Source organism: Phyllostomus hastatus, unplaced genomic scaffold (genome assembly GCF_019186645.2).
Source record: "Phyllostomus hastatus isolate PE091 unplaced genomic scaffold, TTU_PhHast_1.1 phas_contig_34, whole genome shotgun sequence".
Lineage (NCBI taxonomy): Eukaryota > Metazoa > Chordata > Mammalia > Chiroptera > Phyllostomidae > Phyllostomus > Phyllostomus hastatus.
In genome coordinates, this window is record NW_025333857.1 from 60,047,477 (window position 1) to 60,065,110 (window position 17,634).

Sequence of the window (17,634 nt, forward strand, 5' to 3'; positions counted from 1 at the left end):
GTTCCTCATGTTGTATTGATTGCAAATGTCTCAGCTCACAGGCAATCCAAAAATAGTCAGTGGAATGGTCCTTAGTTCTGTACCAATTTCAGATACCAAAACTATGGTTTCAATATTTCAGCATCCCTGGAGGTTCTGGCTAAAGTTACAAGGAGAAGAGAAAAAAAGACAGAAGGAAGCCTAAGCATTAGAGCAGGTCCTTTCCCACTCTTTTCATTAATATCATCGTATATGTATAAAACCAAGAGTCCACAAAGTATTGGAACAAATTTAATTACAATTATTGAAAAATTTATCAACGTTGCTAAAGTATTGAAATTACAAAAATCAGTACCATTTCTGTATACCAACAAAGACTCATGATAATAACTAATTGTTAACTAAACAATCAGCCTTTTCATACAGATGGTGCTCACAAGGAAAAGGAAGCTCCTGCCCCCTCCAACACCAAAGCCAAAGCCAAAGCCAAATCCAAAACAAAGGTTTTGGAGGCAAAGAAAGCAGAGTTGAAAGGCGTAAAAAGCCACACACAACAAAGATCTGTGTGCCAATGACATTTCGACTGTCAAACACTGTGCCTCAGGAGGCAGCCTTAATGTCTGGCCCAGGAAACCCAAGCTTGACCACTCTGCCATCATCCTGTCCCCCTGTCCACTGAGGGAGCCATGAAGAAGACAGAAGACAACGGCACACTTGTGTTCACTGTGGGTGTCAAGGCCAACAAGGACCAGGCCAAACTGCCTGTGAGGAAGCTCTATGACAGTGACCTGGCCACGGCCAACACCCTGCTCAGGCCTGATGGAGAGAAGAAGGCATGTGTTCACCTGCCTTCCCCATGTGATCATTTGGAAGTTGCCAATGAAATTGGGGTTCCTCTGAACTGAGTCCAGCTGACTAATTCTAAACTTAAATATTCTACACTGTAAAACAAACAAACTGGTTAAAGTACATAGGAATTAACAACCAAGAATAAACAAGAAAACCACCAAGGAGAAAATTTTAAAACTCTGAGAAAACACAGATGTGAGTACACTGACAGACATGGGGCTCATTGGTTTTGGTCCAGGGACCAAGGGTCAGATGTCTGACCTCTAGAACTACAGGAAAATAAACTGGCTGTTTTGGCCTCTAAGTTCCTGGTGACTTGTTCCAGCTCAATCAGGAAACTAATGCAGGACCCGTGTCTCCTGTCCAGCTGGAGGCTGAGACCAGAGCTTCCTCACTGTATTTCTGATGCACAGGCAGAGTGAACTCTAGGATTCAACTGAGCATGTGTGACCCATTGAGTAATCTCATTGAGACTGTCCTGCCTTTGGGAGTTCTTCTGTGTGTTCTTTGCAACAGGTTTGTTTCTCTTTCCTTAACCAACTCAGTGTATTTTCAATCTTAGGAATGTGATGATGGACAGGAAGGTGATAGGGTGATACAGAACTAAAAAAAGGAAAAGACTTAGCTTTTAAATGTCATGGTAGAAAAGGCCCAATGGGACCTGACTGTGATGTTGGCCCTCCAGTCCCTGAGCAAAGTGCACCAAGAAGCAGCAGCGTTGCTCCCATTGAAGGCTGATTTTCCCATAACTTTCATTCAATTGCTGGTTTTATTCGATATCCTAGAAAATGAAAATACAGGTTTGAAATTCAATGTCCTTCTCCATGTTTGTCTTCAGGGGAAATAATCACCGATCTGGGTTGACAGGAACAAGACAGTGGCATAGGAGGTGCCAGCCCTCATGTCTACATGGAAACACCTATTTTAACAACCATTTGTGGGTGACAATACCTTACAGTTTATGGGAGTCCAGGATACAACTGAGAGGCCCCGCCAATCAGGTAAGGCAAGACAATCCAAGGCATTGATGCACAGAAGAAGGTGAGAAGGACAGTTTCCCTTCACCAGAGTCACCCCTCCCAAGGCAGCACAGCTCTGGCATCTCTGGGAGCCTGTTAGAAAGCAGAGTCTCAGGCGCCACCAAGACCTGCTAACTAGAGCTCACAGTTCATCAAGGTCCCAGGTGATTTGTGTGCACGTTATGAGAAGCACTGCATGATCACACACACAGGAATCCATAAATGATGTTTCTAGTTGTTGTCTGTGTTATTTACCATTTATGTGAATGGTGTCATGCTGCATGTATCTGTTCTTCAACAAGCAGTTTCTGAGATCACATCATGCTAATGTGGATCTAGTACATTCCCTTTAACTTGTGGACAGAAATTGGCATTCATGTTGCTGATAATGAAACCTGTCAGGAATTCAACCATCAGTGTCTTCGACATAGTGAAATCTGGTACAAATGACCCTTGGGCTAGGAGGGGGTGAATGTTCTTCCCAAGGGAAATCAATCACCATTTATTGCTTTACCACTAAATGTTACATACCCAGGAGAGAACAATGTTTTTCAAGTCCTGTGTCTTTGATATCAGTGAGAACACTCAAGGTAGCCTAGACTGGCAAGGGTACTGTTACATGAAGAAGGCACCTGTAGAGAATGGGAAGGGACCTTCACCCCAATTTCAATTAAACTTTGTATTCTTAATATACCTAGGGACACTAGAATTCCATGGAAGATGAGCACAGCAGATGCCAGCAGTGGTGAGGAAGGTTTTCCAACCCCACGCCCTCCGTGCCTGGGGGTGTGGAGAAGCCAAATGAGGAGGCTGGGTCCTGACACCTGGCACACAGGGTCACCCTCAGAGCATCTATCTGTCAGTGCCACCCTAAGAAGGAGAATTCCAGGATGGGGCAAACTGTGGGCAGCTCCTACTTTGCTTTATTGGGCCAATCGAAGAGCAGACAGCGCTCATAGGGATGCAGAATGACTGCAGAGGTGGGAGAATCCTGAAATCCAGGGAGATTCTCAGAGGCCAGAGGAGCATTATGGGAACAGGGCCAAGGAGCCCCTGGTGGGCCTGCTGTCAGCTCTCAGTCTCTCACCTACACACAGACAGTCACACAACTAACTCCACGATACGTGATTTATTGACCAGGTAGAAGAAAGTGTTATTCATGGTAGAGTTCTTCCAGGTATGGCATAGAGTCACAAATTTACAGAAAACCATCGATTCTTGGTGAGTTGATGAGTCTTTTCTAGACATGTTGAGAAGATGCTGAAGATTCAGAGATAATGCCTTCCTGGAGGACAGTGCTAGAAATCAGGTCACAGAACTTCTCACAGGATGATATGGGGACCATGGAAGGAAGCACTCACTGGCCACTAAATAAGCACATGAGAGAGAGCACCCAGAAACTCCTTAGCACTTCCTGGGTTGAACTGAGGACAGACAGAGTTTCCACTACAGAGAAAAGTGCTGAAGATGCAGCCGACAGCTTGCTGTCTAACCCAGGCTACTTGCCAGAACAGGGGAAAGGGGTTCATTGGACAATGATTTTTCTTTTTCGGTGACTGTTCCCATCTTACCCTTCACTAAACTGAGTCTGTGAAAAACAGAGAGGACTCAGTGGAGGACCCAGGCTGCTTTCTGCCATCCTCAACATTAAAGGGTTGCACAAGTTTTGATAAGTCAAGAAAGAATAGCAACAACCATAGTTACCATTATTAAATGCTGCCTTTATGCAAGACATACTTGCTAAGACTTTCCCAAATGTTGCCTGAATAAAGCCCCACAATACAGCTGAGGGAGGAAACACCGGAGGAAATTGAGGGCCTATTTTCCAGGGGTAGGACAAGGGGAAGGTCAGACAACTCACTTTCAGGTCAGAAGGTCAGGATGTGCAGAGATCAAAGGAACATGGTATTCCCGGAAATGGGAGGGTGAGACCAAGGGTGAGGCCTTGGAAGATGGACAAATCCCAGAGGTGTATTGAATTTGGCACCGGCACCCTGGTACTCTTCCCTGTTTCACATTTGAAGTGTTAATGATTTTAGGACATTATCAGCTCCTGAGGCCTGCTCAGCAGCAGGAAATCCACACAGTGACCCTGTGAGGGGCACATCGTTGTTTGTTCCTTTCAATCCTGAGGTCATTTGCTCTAAAGCTCATGAAGGGGTGGCTCCTGAACCAAAACTCCCAACTCCAAATTTCAAGCTCACCCCAGAAGCTTCCTCACCAAATGTGTGTGTTGCAACCTTTGGGCATCAAGCCTTGTCGGTTTTGAAGGGCAGGGACCCCTGGACTACCCCAGCACCACCAGACAGCACCCACCTGGAGGCCTGGGCTCTGTGGTTCCATCAGTCCTGGGAACAGGGGTCTGCAGAGGCAGAACAGAGCACAGTCAACCAGCAGCCCCTTATTTCCCAGAGAGAAACCAAATAATTGTCTAGGGTATGACAGAATGGCCCCATTGGAGTTGTTACCTTCTCTTGCTTTTCTCCAGTCAGTAACACGAGAACATATGAAGAAGGAACCAGAGAGAGCTAAACTTACCAGCATTGGTCAAGTCCCGCACATTTTCCTTCAGGATTCCATGGTCTTCGCAAAGTTTCTCAAACCTTTTCTTCAGTTCTAGACTCACATATGGTTTTCGTCCTATGGGAAGAGTGACAGTAATGGCTGTGACTTTGAGTTGGACCCTGATGGAGGCCCTTGGGAAAGGGGACAGATGATGGGGATGGATGGCACTGACTGGTGCTTAGGCAGAAGGGAGGGAGGGGCTGTCTCCTGTCTTGACTGTGACTATTTAGAATATCCTTCTGCATGATGAGAGATTTCATCACCTTCCCATCACTGCCTCGCCTGGGGGTTACCCACGGTCAGTACCTCTCTGCAGGAGAGGAGAAATGGCCCAGCAGAAGATTGGGGGAACTTTTATGTGTAGCCCACTCCAAGGTGAATATCAGCATGAAAATACTCTACCATTGAGCACCACCAGTTGGGATATTTTCTCATTATTGTAATTCAAGAAATACATTATATAATAGTCATCGTAGTCTGCTTCAGCTATTTGTAACCTATTGTATCCATCATCTGTGGAGGAAAGAGACCACAGGTCAGAAATTCTTAGGCTCATGGGAAGCAAGGGAAACTCTTACCTATATTCTTTCATGAAACAATTCAAGTGCAAATCCTGAAAGAGGTAAAGGTGATATCTAAGCATTCCACTTGTCCCCTGGGCATCATCTGGTGACTTCCAAGGGTGGAAATGGAAACCCATGGTACCTGGGTTCCACCTGGTAGGAAATTCTGCCACAGTTGCTACTGCCCTACTATTACTTCCCCTGAGGCTCGAGCACCTCCCTCAGCCATGTCTGCTGACTGTGTGTCTCTGTCCTGTCTAGGAGCCCCGCTGGTATTACATACTGGCACCCTGTCTAGGCAAGGTGCTGTGGCAATGGCCACCAGAAGCCCTCACAGTGGACGTGGAATCAGAAGCTCTCCAACAATTTAATTTTTGTGGTCCAGTTTTCTTTTGTTGCAGGTGGCACACATGACCACACTGCCATCTTATTCTCATGGTCTATGTGCCAGGCCCTGAGTTTTACAAACAAGAATCCCCAAATATTGGAGAACTTGGCTATTACGTGGCTCACGTGTAGAACCTAAAGAGCATGAGGCAGAACGTGATCTCGATGCTAAAGGCATTGGTACTTAGTAAACTTCTTACAGCTGGAAGTAGAATTTACAGAGACTTTTTAAATGTATACTTACAGAAGACACTATATACACCTTCCTCTTCTGTTTCATCACAAATGAAAGTCAGTTCAGCACACTCTCCATTGATCCTGTGAAACAGAATGAGCTGAGTGGTGCCCGTGAGATACTGAGGGGCTGGCTCCTTCCCTCTCCACCTGTACCCTGAGTGTCCCATTTTGTGAAGCATTGAAAACCCTTTGGTAAAACTTTGAAAGAGCTTTTATTTTCCTGTTTCACTTTATTTGCTACTTTAAGAATGAGTCAACTACTGACATCACTGTTCCTCCACTTCCCACTCTCACTCTCACTGCTGCGGCTACCTGTCTAGATAGTTGGCTGAGGGCCCCGCTGTGCCAGCATCACAGATAAATGCTGTACAAGCATTGCCTCACTCAGTTCTCACACAAAAATGGAAAAAACCCATATTAGAGAATTACGATCATCTTTTTACCCAAGGGATAATTGGGGTGGAAAGAGAAAAAATTTCTAGGTCTCACTATAGAAAAATTTCTAGTAAGAGTTTCACCAGAGACACATCCTACCCTCTTACCTAATCTACACTGTCGCACTGCTTATGACTCAGATCCCCTCTGCCCTCACCTCCTCTACTGCCATTTAAACCCATTCCTGTCAGCAGTTCTTACTTCTGAATCTAGAGAATCTTCAGGTTGATCAAGTGGAGGATCAGTGCCTGATAAGAGTTGCTGTTTTGAACACAGGCCCACAATGTAAGTGTGCAAAAGAATGTCCATGAGTGTGTGTGTGTGTGTGTGTGTGAAGCTCCAAAACCATACTCAGCTTCTTTCCCCAAGTAGAAATGTCCTACTTACTTCTTATGATATTTCAGTAACAGAGAAGAGTTATCCAAGGCCTGGGTGTATTCCATAAACATTCTCATGCTACCTTGTTCTTCTATCTTTTCCTTCATGTCTGAGGCCAAGAGAATGGTATACCACTCGCCAGAAAGCTGCAAATAATCAGTAAAATCATTGGGAGAGAAAGAAGAGACAGGACCCTGCATGAACCCTGTCTCCTTGAGCTCTGGCCCCTGGGCCAGGCCTCACAGTGGTGATGTGAAGGTGGCATTAGAACTCAGGTCCATGGACACCTCACGTAGGCCTCTTTCCACTGTCCCTGCAGTGAGAACGGAGGTCCCCAAGGTTTGTCATCTTTCCACATGCTATAACTGCTCTTGGTCCAAGGTCAGAACCACCCCCCTTGTCTTCCATCAAAACCTCTCACCCTCTGGGAGGGTCACCTGGCTTCACAATCCCCCAAAACCCCCAAGGTCTAAACTCCCTAGGCTTCCCCAACTCTACCTTTGACATGTCGAAATTGCTTGTCACGACGTCATGGTTCTCTTCATGGTGGGCACAGACCACTGTCAGCCCCAGACACAGCAGCAGCAGCTTCATCTTGGGAGGGACAACACTGACTCAGTGAAGGTCACTGAGAGTGAGTCTTTTCATGATGGTGGCTCTGTGATCCAGTGCCTCTGCTTTTATATTCCTTCTGAGCCCAGTTTTCTGTCCCCAGGGCCCCACCAACCCCTCCCACTCCCCCAATGATCTGCATTCATTGATGGCAGTCCAAGACTGCTCCTGGGCATCTCATCTCTTCCAGATCTACTCGGTGACCTGAAATTACTCAAAACACACACTCAAAACAAAAAAGAAGATAGTGGATGCCATGAAAGGCTGCCATTTGGAACCAGATTTAACCATGAAATCAGAAAGCCGATTATGTGTGGCAAGAATAGAGTATTACTAGGAAATGGGGTGTGTGGACAACCCACCTTCCACCACTCACGTGCTGGGGGCAGTGGGTGAGTCACTCCATTGTAACAAGCATCAGAAACAAACAAACTGTGTGTACCAAAGATGACAGCACCTGTCAGAATCATTCTAATAGTGCCAATTTGAAGAGGGCTGGGGAAAATAAGGTATGGAAAGTACAGTGTCTGGTACTGAGCACATTTTAACTCCTTTTGCTTGTTGTCTGAGTTCAACCACAATAAAGGAATGAATGTTCAGTCACTACATGCACTTCCCCATATGCCGTTGGCCTCTGGGAGAAGTGGAGAGATGGAAGACGTTGTCCATACACACACTTTGTTCCACAAGCGGATGCAGGAACCCAGCTGGGTGGGGCCAAGTCTGGACCACTGTGGGTCAGGAAAGGGGGTGCTGCCTGGGAGGGGGCGTCACATGGCAAGTGCTTACAAACACAGGCTTTGGATTCACACGGACCTGGGCTTCCTTCCTATCACTGTCCCTTGTATGCCATGAGGACAAATTGAACCTCTCAGAGCCTTGGTGTCCCCTTATGGGGTCAATCCTGCCTGTCTACAGATGGCTGTAGGGACTCAATGGGACAGTGTGTGTAGAAAACTCAGACTAATGTTTGGCACTGCTGGGCTGGTGGGGTCAGAGAACTATTCCTGGAAGGGTGGATCTTGGGGACAGGCAGGGGTCTTGAACTCCAGGCAGGGTGTGCAGATGTGGAGAGCATGTGGGGAGGAGTTCCTGGTGAAAAGAATCTTGTGATGAGGCTCCAGTGCCCATAGCTGAGGCTTCTTAAAAGCTATGGGTCACTAATGCCTTGTGCCAATGGTCCATTTCTGCACCCCCCAAACCAGAAAGAGGCCTGTGTCACAGGAGGAGCTGGACACAAGGCAGTGAACCTAGAAATTGTGGCATCCCATCTGTGGCCTGCTTTCAAAAGTCCTCCTAGCCCCTTGTGTGATCCTGCCTAGTTCTCGCTCAACAGATATCTGGTCATTGGTATGTTGAGGTCTGTATAACCTGAGACATCATGGATGGGCTAGAGTTTGTCCTGCCCTGAGACAGAGGAACTGAGCTTGACAAATGGTGGCAAAGGTTGTGCGCTGCATTGTGTTTTATTGATTGTCTCCAAGAACAGATGGCAGCCTATGGGCAACCAGGTCTGCAAGATGAACTGGGTTGTGATGCTGAGGGAAAGGCCATGTGCTGCTGTTGCCCACACCGTGTCTGTCCCATCCCACCCCTCCTGGTAACTCTTTGCCCATGTCAGAGCACCATATTGCAACTTTCTGCTTCAAGGAGCTCCCACTGTGTGCTCAACAAAAAAATGAGAAATGAGCCAGTAGCGCCAGGACAATGGGACGCGGAAAGACAAGTATGACTCCCTATTCAAAGTGGTGCTCATCAGGGACGTGGGTGTAGGGAAGACCAACTTGCTGGACCACTTCACCCACAATGAGTTCGACCTAGAGAGCAAAAGAACTATTGGCATGGAGTTTGCCACCTGCAGCATCCAGGTGAATGGCAAGACCATCAAGACCCATAAGTGGGATTCAGCTGGCCAGAAGCACAGCTGCACCATCACCACTGCATACTACTGGGGTGCAGAGGGTACGCTGCTGGTTCACAGCATCGCCAAGCACCTGACATGAGAATGTGGAGTACTGGCTGAAGGAGCTGGGGTACCAAGCCGATAGCAACATTGTCAGCTGGTGGACAACAAGAGTGACCTGTGCCATCTGTGTGCCGTGTCCACTGACAAGATCCATTCTTTAACAGAGAACAACTTGTCCTTCATCCAGACCTCAGCCTTGGAGTCCACCACTGTAGAGGAAGATTTCAGGAATTTTCTCACATAGATCTACCACATTGTGTCACAGAAGCAGATTCCAGACCACGCGGCCCACAGCTGGTGCCCTGGAAACAACGTGGTGGGCATCAGTGCGCCACCCTGTACTGATGGACAGAAACCTAACCAGCTACAGTCCTGCCAGAACCTGTGAGTGCCCCAGGCATGTCCAAGTGTGCAGGCACATCCTCACCCTTCAACCACCCCTCACCCTGATGTTTCCCCTGATCTGACCCTCTCTGTCTTTCTGGCTGACTGCCAACATCCCACTGAACTCTGCAGACTCACTTGGGGCTTAGGAACAAGAGGAGTTGAGCAGCACCTTCTGTCCCCCACCTCTCCACCCAGAAAGACTTGAAGCCCAGCTGCTGCATCTGTTTTTGGGGGGTCCCAGTCTGCCTCAGGGAAGGCCTGGCCAGGTGGTAGGATGGACAGGACCAGTCAGAGGCAAGATGATGTGTTCACTGAGCAGGCTTCTTCAGCTTCCCACAGCAGACTCCAAGGAGTGATTCTCTCCCTCGATCTCTGGCCACTTGTCCTAGGTGGCCCTGGCCCCCACCTACATCTTCACTGTGGGCTGAAGACTGAAAAGCAAGTGAACAGGGAGGGAGGCTCAGGCAGACAGAAACAGACTCTTGGCACCTCACTCCACACACACAGGGAGGAGCAGCATATGCCTTTGACCTCGGCTTTTCCACAGCATACTTGAATTCAGCTCAGCTCCTGCCTATATATTTATGGTGGGAGAATACCCCACTTTCCTTTCTGCACATAGAACATTCCCCACCCATTGCTATGCCCTTCCCACTGCCTTGTCTCCTTGTGTGGTCAGGAATCTGTTTGCAAGTGACCCAATGTCTCACTGTTTTGTGTACACGGAAAAAGAGAGAAGGGAACAGGAGAGATGAAGGCATGTACCACAGAATGTTCTCCCACCCAGTATTCATTCTTGATGCCCGAATATTTATTGAAGAGTTGTATTTCTCAATATAAGGTTTTTGGCAGTTGCTTAGGAAAAAACTTATGTTTACATTCAACAAAAGTAATGCAACATTTTGAAACATCTTTGTGGAAAACTTGAGTTACATTCCACACACAACAGCAGGACTTCAGAATCATCAGCCAAAGACTTTGTGTCTCCGACATTCTAAGAAAACCATCACAGGCTTGTGGAACACACAGCAACCAGGGTGGTGATGGGTGACAAAGAAGCAATGTGTGAAGCTTTCTGTGGAAATCATGACAGTGTACTGTTTTCACACAGGCACTTAACGTGTTCTCTTTGGATTCTAGGAAACTGTCGGGAAGTTTGGGATTTCTATAACACATTATAATTTTTCCCACTTAAACTACAAAGCGTTGGGGAGGAAATGGAGGCTCTGGAAGTCTCTCTCACTGCTGATGGAAATGTAAAATGGCACCGTCACTCCAGAAAAGTTGCTCACCTCCTTACAAGAGTTAAACATAGACCTACTATGTGACCCAGCCATTCTACTCCTGAGTATAACCCAAGAGAAATGTAAGTGTATACCCATGCAGAGAATTGTATGTGAGTGTACAAAGGCACTTGATTTGCAATAGCTGAAAACTAGGACCAAGAAAATGTCCATCAACAGAAATGGGTAAATAATTGGTGGTATGCCCATCCACAGGAACAGGATCCAACAAGAAGAAAGGAACAGGCTATTGATAAACACAACATGAAAGCATCTCAGAATAATTATGCTGAGTGCAAATAGCCAGACCAACAAGGAAGTACATGCTGATAACAGCATTTCTATAATGTGTGGAAAATGCAAACTCTAGACACAGAAAGTGGATTGGTGGTTGCCTGGGGCATTGGGTGGCACAATGGGGAGGAGGTAAAGATCACAAAGGCACAGAGAATGATGGGAAAACTCACTTTCCAGACTGAGGTGATGGTTTCATGGGTACCTCCCTGTACAAAATTATCTAATTTTATACCTTACTTTTCTTAAACATTTATTTATTTATTTATTTATTTATTTATTTGGGAGAGAGGAAGGGACTGGGAAATGAACCAGCAATCTTTAGACCCATGGACCAACCCCCAACCCACTGAGCAATAATGGTAAGGGTGAGTCTTATACTTTAAGTATGTGCAGTTGAAAGTCGATTGTACCTCAGCAAAGCTACTGTTAACAATAGGAAATAACTTTGCTCTTAGCATTTGCATGTGGAACCTCTAATTTTTATGAACGTGATTTTTCATTTCTGACATTAGTCAGGGAAATGCCTCTCTTTGGGAGACAGAGCTAATGATTTCCCAGCCCTGCACTGACACAGGCCCCACAGAGGAGGTTGGGATAGGCCCTGGGCCATTATAGGAGGTGCTGCTTCCTAAGTTTCTAAAGGAAATGACGTCGACTGGATCTAAGTGAGGACTCCAAAAGCATCCACACACATCCAGCTGGATCCTAGATGACCACGAGACCCTGGTTCAGATTCTAGACTTACCCAAATGGTCCCTGAGTTGTGATACCCAAAATCTTGTGGTTCACAGACACATTTTGGGGACTACCTCTAACAAACCACCACTAGCTGCAGGTCCTACAACACAGGGCCCCTCCAGGCCCTAATGCTAACCTTTGCAATTTCAGGGAATGTCCGGAGACACCTGCGTGCTAAAAGCATTTCCTTGGGGAAGCCCATGGGAGTCTCATACTTCCCCGTTTACCCTTTGCTGCCTTGGGCTCCCTTTTCTTTCATGCTTTGTGCGGATCTCACCTCTTTCCCCAGCAGACAGTGTGGGGAAGCCAGCACAAGTCCCAGGCTTTCTGAAAGAGGCCTCCCAATGTGGCCCATGGTCTCTTAGTGCCAACTCAGTCTGGGAACCAGGACACCTGGCTCCTTCTAACAGCACCCGGAAGAAGGCAGCTGCCATGCGCTTGCCTGGCCATCAAGAGACCACAGTCCTCCCACAGATGTCCTCAGAGCATGAATTCAGTCTCCAGGTAATGCCAACCCCAGTTACCCGTCCAAATACATTGCAGATAAACCTGAGCCCAGGGCATTGGAGAGGTCACTTGCGAGGGGACCTAAGCCATTCCCTGGAGTCTCTCTGAGTACCTGGGACAATCTGTGATCATCCCCCTGCAACCACCCACATCCACAGCACTGTTTGGGGCAGCTACAGACACCCCGTCATGATGCCTCCAGTTCCTTGATTCTCCTTTAGAGAGAAGTAGAGAAAGCAACCCATCCCATCCTTACATGGATGTGTTTCAACTTTGGCTGCACTTTTGAACCACCTGAGAGAGTTAAAAAATCCTGGTGCACATGAGATGGGCACCTTCCACTCCCTTGTCACTAGTCAAACAAGTACCCAGGTGTTTTTGTGCAGGTCAGGGAAGCCCAATGATGCAGCCAATGCCTGTGATGAGCCTGCGTCAGTGGGGCTAAGCACCGTTTCACAGGTGTTTGCCTTTGATGCAATAAAATCAACTCCTTGGCTTCATTGTACTTACCTTCAGGGTAGTGGGTCTAGGTTGTAAAGAAATTAATGTGAGAGGCCAGAGAAGGTGGGGAAAGATCACTGCCTAACATCTGGGCTTCAGAGGAGTCCTATGTGTGAGGTGACACACAGAGTCCGAATGTCATGAGGTTGTGGGACATGCAGATACTTGGGTCTGAGAATCTCACACAGAGTCCAGAAATGGCAGTGTTCACAGGGGTCTGAGGAACACTGGGTGTATTACAAGGCAGGTGTAACAGACAGGTGGGAAACCAAAGGCAGCTGTGGGGAGCTGGGGAGCTGGGCCGTCACTGTCAGTGCTGCTGACCAGGTCTTCTCCTGGGGCAGTGCTCTCCTCAGCACACTAGCATGCCCACCTCTGTCTTTCTTTACCAAGGGGTCATCCAGCAACTGTCTAGTCTTCAAGGAGCCCATCAGAATCATCATAAAGATTTTGTGAACAGCAGAACAATGTTTCAGAAGAGCTAACACTCTTTCAAGAACAATGCTGCTGTCTTCTTTTGGGCAGAGACCTATTTAACTCTGCACAAGATTTTACAGACACATGACAGGTGCATAAAACTTGTACACTCTGACTTCTGCCCAAGATGGAGGTATAGGTGCATACACTTTGCCTCGTCATACAATAAAAAAGAATGACAACAACAAATTTAAAAAGAAAAAACAACCAAAACTGCCAGAAAATCAAACTGTATGGAAGTCCTACAATCAAAGAGTTATAGAACAAGCATTCATCCAAGGTGGTAGGAGGGACAGACACAGGTAGCCAGGCAGAGAGAACTCGTGACATGTTGGCTGCTCTCAGACCAGTAGGACTAGAGGCTGGTGCAGCAGGCGCTCCCACATTTGTGTGCACATAAACTGAGAGGAACAACTGAGGAGGGAGACAGACCACAAAACCCAGAGTCCCAGCACAGGGGAATAAAGCTTCAAAGCATCTGACTGAAAAGCCTGTGGGGGTTGTGGCAGGGAGAGACACTCCCAGCCTGACAGGAGAGTTCATTGGAGAGACCCACAGGGTCCTAGACCATAAACAAACCCAGCCACCCGGGAATCAGCACCAGGAGAACCCAGTATGCTTGTGGGTAGACAGGGAAATGACTGAAAGCTGGCTGATAGCCAAGCAGTCCCCATTGTTCCCTCTTGGGCCCCTCCCACACATACAACACCACAGTACAGTGCCCTGGTTTGCCCTGCCCTAGAGAGAACCTCAGGCTCCCTCCCTTATTATGTAAGAGGTGCACTGAGACAAAAATATATGGGCCAAAGGAAAGGACAGATCAAAGCTCCAGAAAATGTACAACTAAGTGATAAAGAGATAGCCAACCTATCTGATGCACAATTCAAACCACTTGCTAATCAGGATGCTCACAGAAATGGTTGAGTGTGATTGCAAAATAGAGGAAAAAAAAGGCTATGAAAAGTGAAATAGAGGGGACCAAGTGTGAAGAGAAGGAAACCGAGACTCAAATCAATGGTTTGGACCAGAAGGAAAAAATAAACATTCAACCAGAACAGAATGAAGAAACAAGAATTCAAAAAAGCGAGGAGAGGCTTAGGAACATCCAGTACAACTTTAAACGTTCCAACACCCAAATCATAGGGGTGCCAGAAGGAGAAGACGCGCAGCAAGAAATTGAAAACTTGCTTGAAAATATATTGAAGGAGAACTTCTCCAATCTGGCAAAGGAAATAGACTTCCAGGAAGTCCAGGAAGTCAAGGAGTCCCAAAAACTTGGACGCAAGGTTGCACACACAAAGGCACATCATGGTTACATTAGCCAAGGTTAAAGGGAAGAAGAGAATCTTCAGAGCAGCAAGAAAAAGGAGACAGTACCCTACAAAGAACTTCCCATAAGACTATTAACTGATTCCTCAAAAGAAACCTTCCAGGCAAGAAGGGGCTGAAAGAAGTATTCAACAGTCATGAAAGGTGAGGTCCTACATCTAAGATGACTCTGTCCAGCAAAGGTATCATGTACAATGGAAGGACAGATAAAGTGCTTCCCAGATACGTGAAGTTAAAGGAGTTCATCATCACCAAGTCTTTATTATATGAAATGTTACAGGGACTTTTCTAAGTAAAAGAAGAAGATCAAAAGTATAAATAGTAAAATGATAACAAACTCACAACTATCAACAACCAAACCGAAAAAAAAAAACTAAGCATAAATTTAAATCAGGAACAGAATCACAGAAATGGAGATCACATGGAGTGTTATCAGCAGGTAAAGGGAGAGAGGAATGGGGAAAACGTACAGAGAATAAGTAGCATAAATGGTGGTTGGAAAACAGACAGGAGGAGGTTAAGAATAGTATAGGAAATGGAGAAGTCTAAGAACTTACATGTAGGACCCTTGGACATGAACTAAGAAGGGTCAGGAATGCGAGTAGCAGGATGTGTGCAGGGTGGAGGGGAAGATATGGGGGGAAGTGGGATAAAAATAATAGCCTAATCAATAAAATGTATATATTTTTAAAAAGCTCAACAGCTGGTATCTTCTTGATGGGTCTGCTTCCAGGAGCAGATGGTTTCAACTCAAGTGTGTCCTGGGACCAGTGGCTCAGCTGGCAGAGTGTCTGAAGTTGGGAAGGGAGATGTGGAGCCTCCTTTGTTGCTCTTGAAATGCCAGATGACCTCAGCGTGTCCCGGGTTGACATTTACACTGGAAGTTTATTTGACATCTATGTTTCCTCCATTCACTTAGCGCCATTCAAGGGGAGCAGTAAGAGGGTAACTTAAAAACATTTCCTGAGCCGTGACCAGTGTGGCTCACTTGCTTGGGTGTTGTCCTGTGGAGCAAAAGTTCACTGGTTTGATTCCAGATCAGGGCACAGGCCTGGGTGGCAGGTTCCTTTCCCAGTCAGGATGCATATTAGAGTCAACCAATCCAGGTTTCTCCCTCATATCGATGTTTCTCTCCCTCAACTTCTCCCTCCCTTCTGCTTTCTCAAAACATACGTAAATAGAATCTTTTAAAATAATATCTCCTGAATCTCACAATTAGATACTTTCATGTTCACTTTATGGAAGACCCAAGGAGGGGCTCAATCTAACAAACGTGTGTATTTGGGGGACAGTGCTGCACGGGTCACCAGAGCAAAGAGTGGTCAGGAGAAAGGCCATGGTGCACAGAAAGGACCAGTAAAGTCCTTCTCTATCGGGCTGGGTGGGAAATGCCAGTATTTTATGTCTTGCAGGACAGGCAGCAAAATTAGGGTATTATGTAGGTACTGACAGAATAATAGAGAAGGAACATTTGCACATTTTTGGATAAAATTCAAAGAGAACACTGACTGCAATTATTTTTCTGAAATACAGACATATTACTAAGAAGAATGGATTGTTTATTTGTAAATAAAATTCGTGAAAATTTACTCCCCTTGGGTGGAAAACAGTGTTCCTCATATCGTGTTGATTGCAAATGTCTCAGCTCACAGGCAATACGAAAATAGTCAGTGGAATGGGCCTTAGTTCTGTACCAATTTCAGGTACCAAAAGTATGGTTTTCAATATTTAAGCATCCCTGGAGATTCTGGCTAAATTTATAAGGAGAAGAGAAAAAAAGACAGAGAGAGGCCTAATATTGGAGCAGGTACTTTCCCACTCTTTGCAATACTATGATTGTATACCTATAAAACCCAGACTCCACAAAGTATTGGGACTAATTTGATTAAAATTACTGAGAAATTCTTCAACGTTGCTAAAGTATTGAAATGACAAAATTCAGTACCATTTCTATATACCAGCAAAGACTCATGATAATAACTAATCGTTAACTAAACAATCAGCCTTTTCATACAGATAGTGCTCACAAGGAAAAGGAAGCTCCTGCCCCCTCCAACGCCAAAGCCAAAGCCAAAGCCAAATGCAAAACAAAGGTTTTGGAGGCAAAGAAAGCAGAGTTGAAAGGCGTAAAAAGCACACACAACAAAGATCTGTGTGCCAACGACATTTCCACAGTCAGACACTGTGCCTCAGGAGGCAGCCTTAATGTCTGTCCCAGGAAACCCAAGCTTGACCACTCTGCCATCATCCTGTCCCCCTGTCCACCGAGGGAGCCATCCATGAAGAATACAGAAGACAGTGGCACACTTGTGCTCACTGTGGGTGTCAAGGCCAACAAGCACCAGGCCAAACAGGCTGTGAGGAAGCTCTATAAGACTGACAAGGCTAAAGCCAACACCCTGCTCAGGCCTGATGGGGAGAAGAAGGCATGTGTTCACTTGCCTTCCCCATGTGATCATTTGGAAGTTACCAACAAAATTGGGGTCCTCTGAACTGAGTCCGGCTGGCTAATTCTAAACTTAAATATTCTACACTGTGAAACAAACAAACTGGTGAAAGAAAATAGGATTTAACAACTGGAATATCCAAGAAAACTACCAAGGAGAAAATTTTAAAACTCTGAGAAAAGACACAGAAGGTGATGTGAGTACACTGACAGACACGGGGCTCATTGGTTTTGGTCCAGGGACCAAGGGTCAGATGTCTGACCTCCAGAACTGCAGGACAATAAACTGGCTGTTTTGGCCTCTTAGTTCCTGGTGACTGGTTCCAGCTCAAACAGGAAACTAATGCAGGACCCATGTCTCCCATCCAGCTGGAGGCCAAGACCAGAGCTTCCTCACTGTATTTCTGATGCACAGGCAGAGTGAGCTCTCAGACAGAACTGAGCATGTGTGACCCAGTGAGTAATCCCATTCACACTACTCTGCCTTTGGGAGTTCTCCTGCGTGCTCTTTGCAACAGGTTTGTTTCTCTTTCCTTAACCAACTCAGTGTGTTTACAACCTTAAGAATGTGTTGATGGACAGGAAGGTGATGGTAGAGTGATACAGAACGAAAAAAAAAAAAAGAAAGAAAGACTTAACATTTAAATGTCATGATAGAAGGCCCAATGACACTTAACTG

The 17,634-nt window shown here is 46.2% G+C and overlaps 1 protein-coding gene, 1 long non-coding RNA gene and 1 pseudogene across 2 annotated transcripts; 2 read left to right on the forward strand and 1 right to left on the reverse strand.

Moving 5' to 3' along the window:
• The first annotated feature begins 1,232 nt into the window (after positions 1-1,232).
• LOC123819972 lies at positions 1,233-4,774 on the forward strand. Its single transcript, XR_006785872.1, has 3 exons — positions 1,233-1,344; positions 1,667-1,829; positions 4,336-4,774. It is a non-coding gene; the product is annotated as an uncharacterized LOC123819972 (long non-coding RNA).
• On the reverse strand, positions 3,152-7,006 carry LOC123819971 (major allergen Equ c 1-like). Its single transcript, XM_045840603.1, has 7 exons — positions 6,911-7,006; positions 6,422-6,558; positions 5,607-5,680; positions 4,815-4,925; positions 4,386-4,487; positions 4,164-4,209; positions 3,152-3,214 (listed from the first exon to the last, which is right to left on the reverse strand). Exons 1-6 carry the CDS (start codon positions 7,004-7,006, stop codon positions 4,190-4,192), a joined length of 540 nt encoding a protein of 179 aa, XP_045696559.1. The 3' UTR covers positions 3,152-3,214; positions 4,164-4,189.
• Positions 7,007-8,523: 1,517 nt separating this feature from the next.
• On the forward strand, positions 8,524-9,378 carry LOC123819626 (annotated as a pseudogene).
• The last annotated feature ends 8,256 nt before the right edge of the window (positions 9,379-17,634 follow it).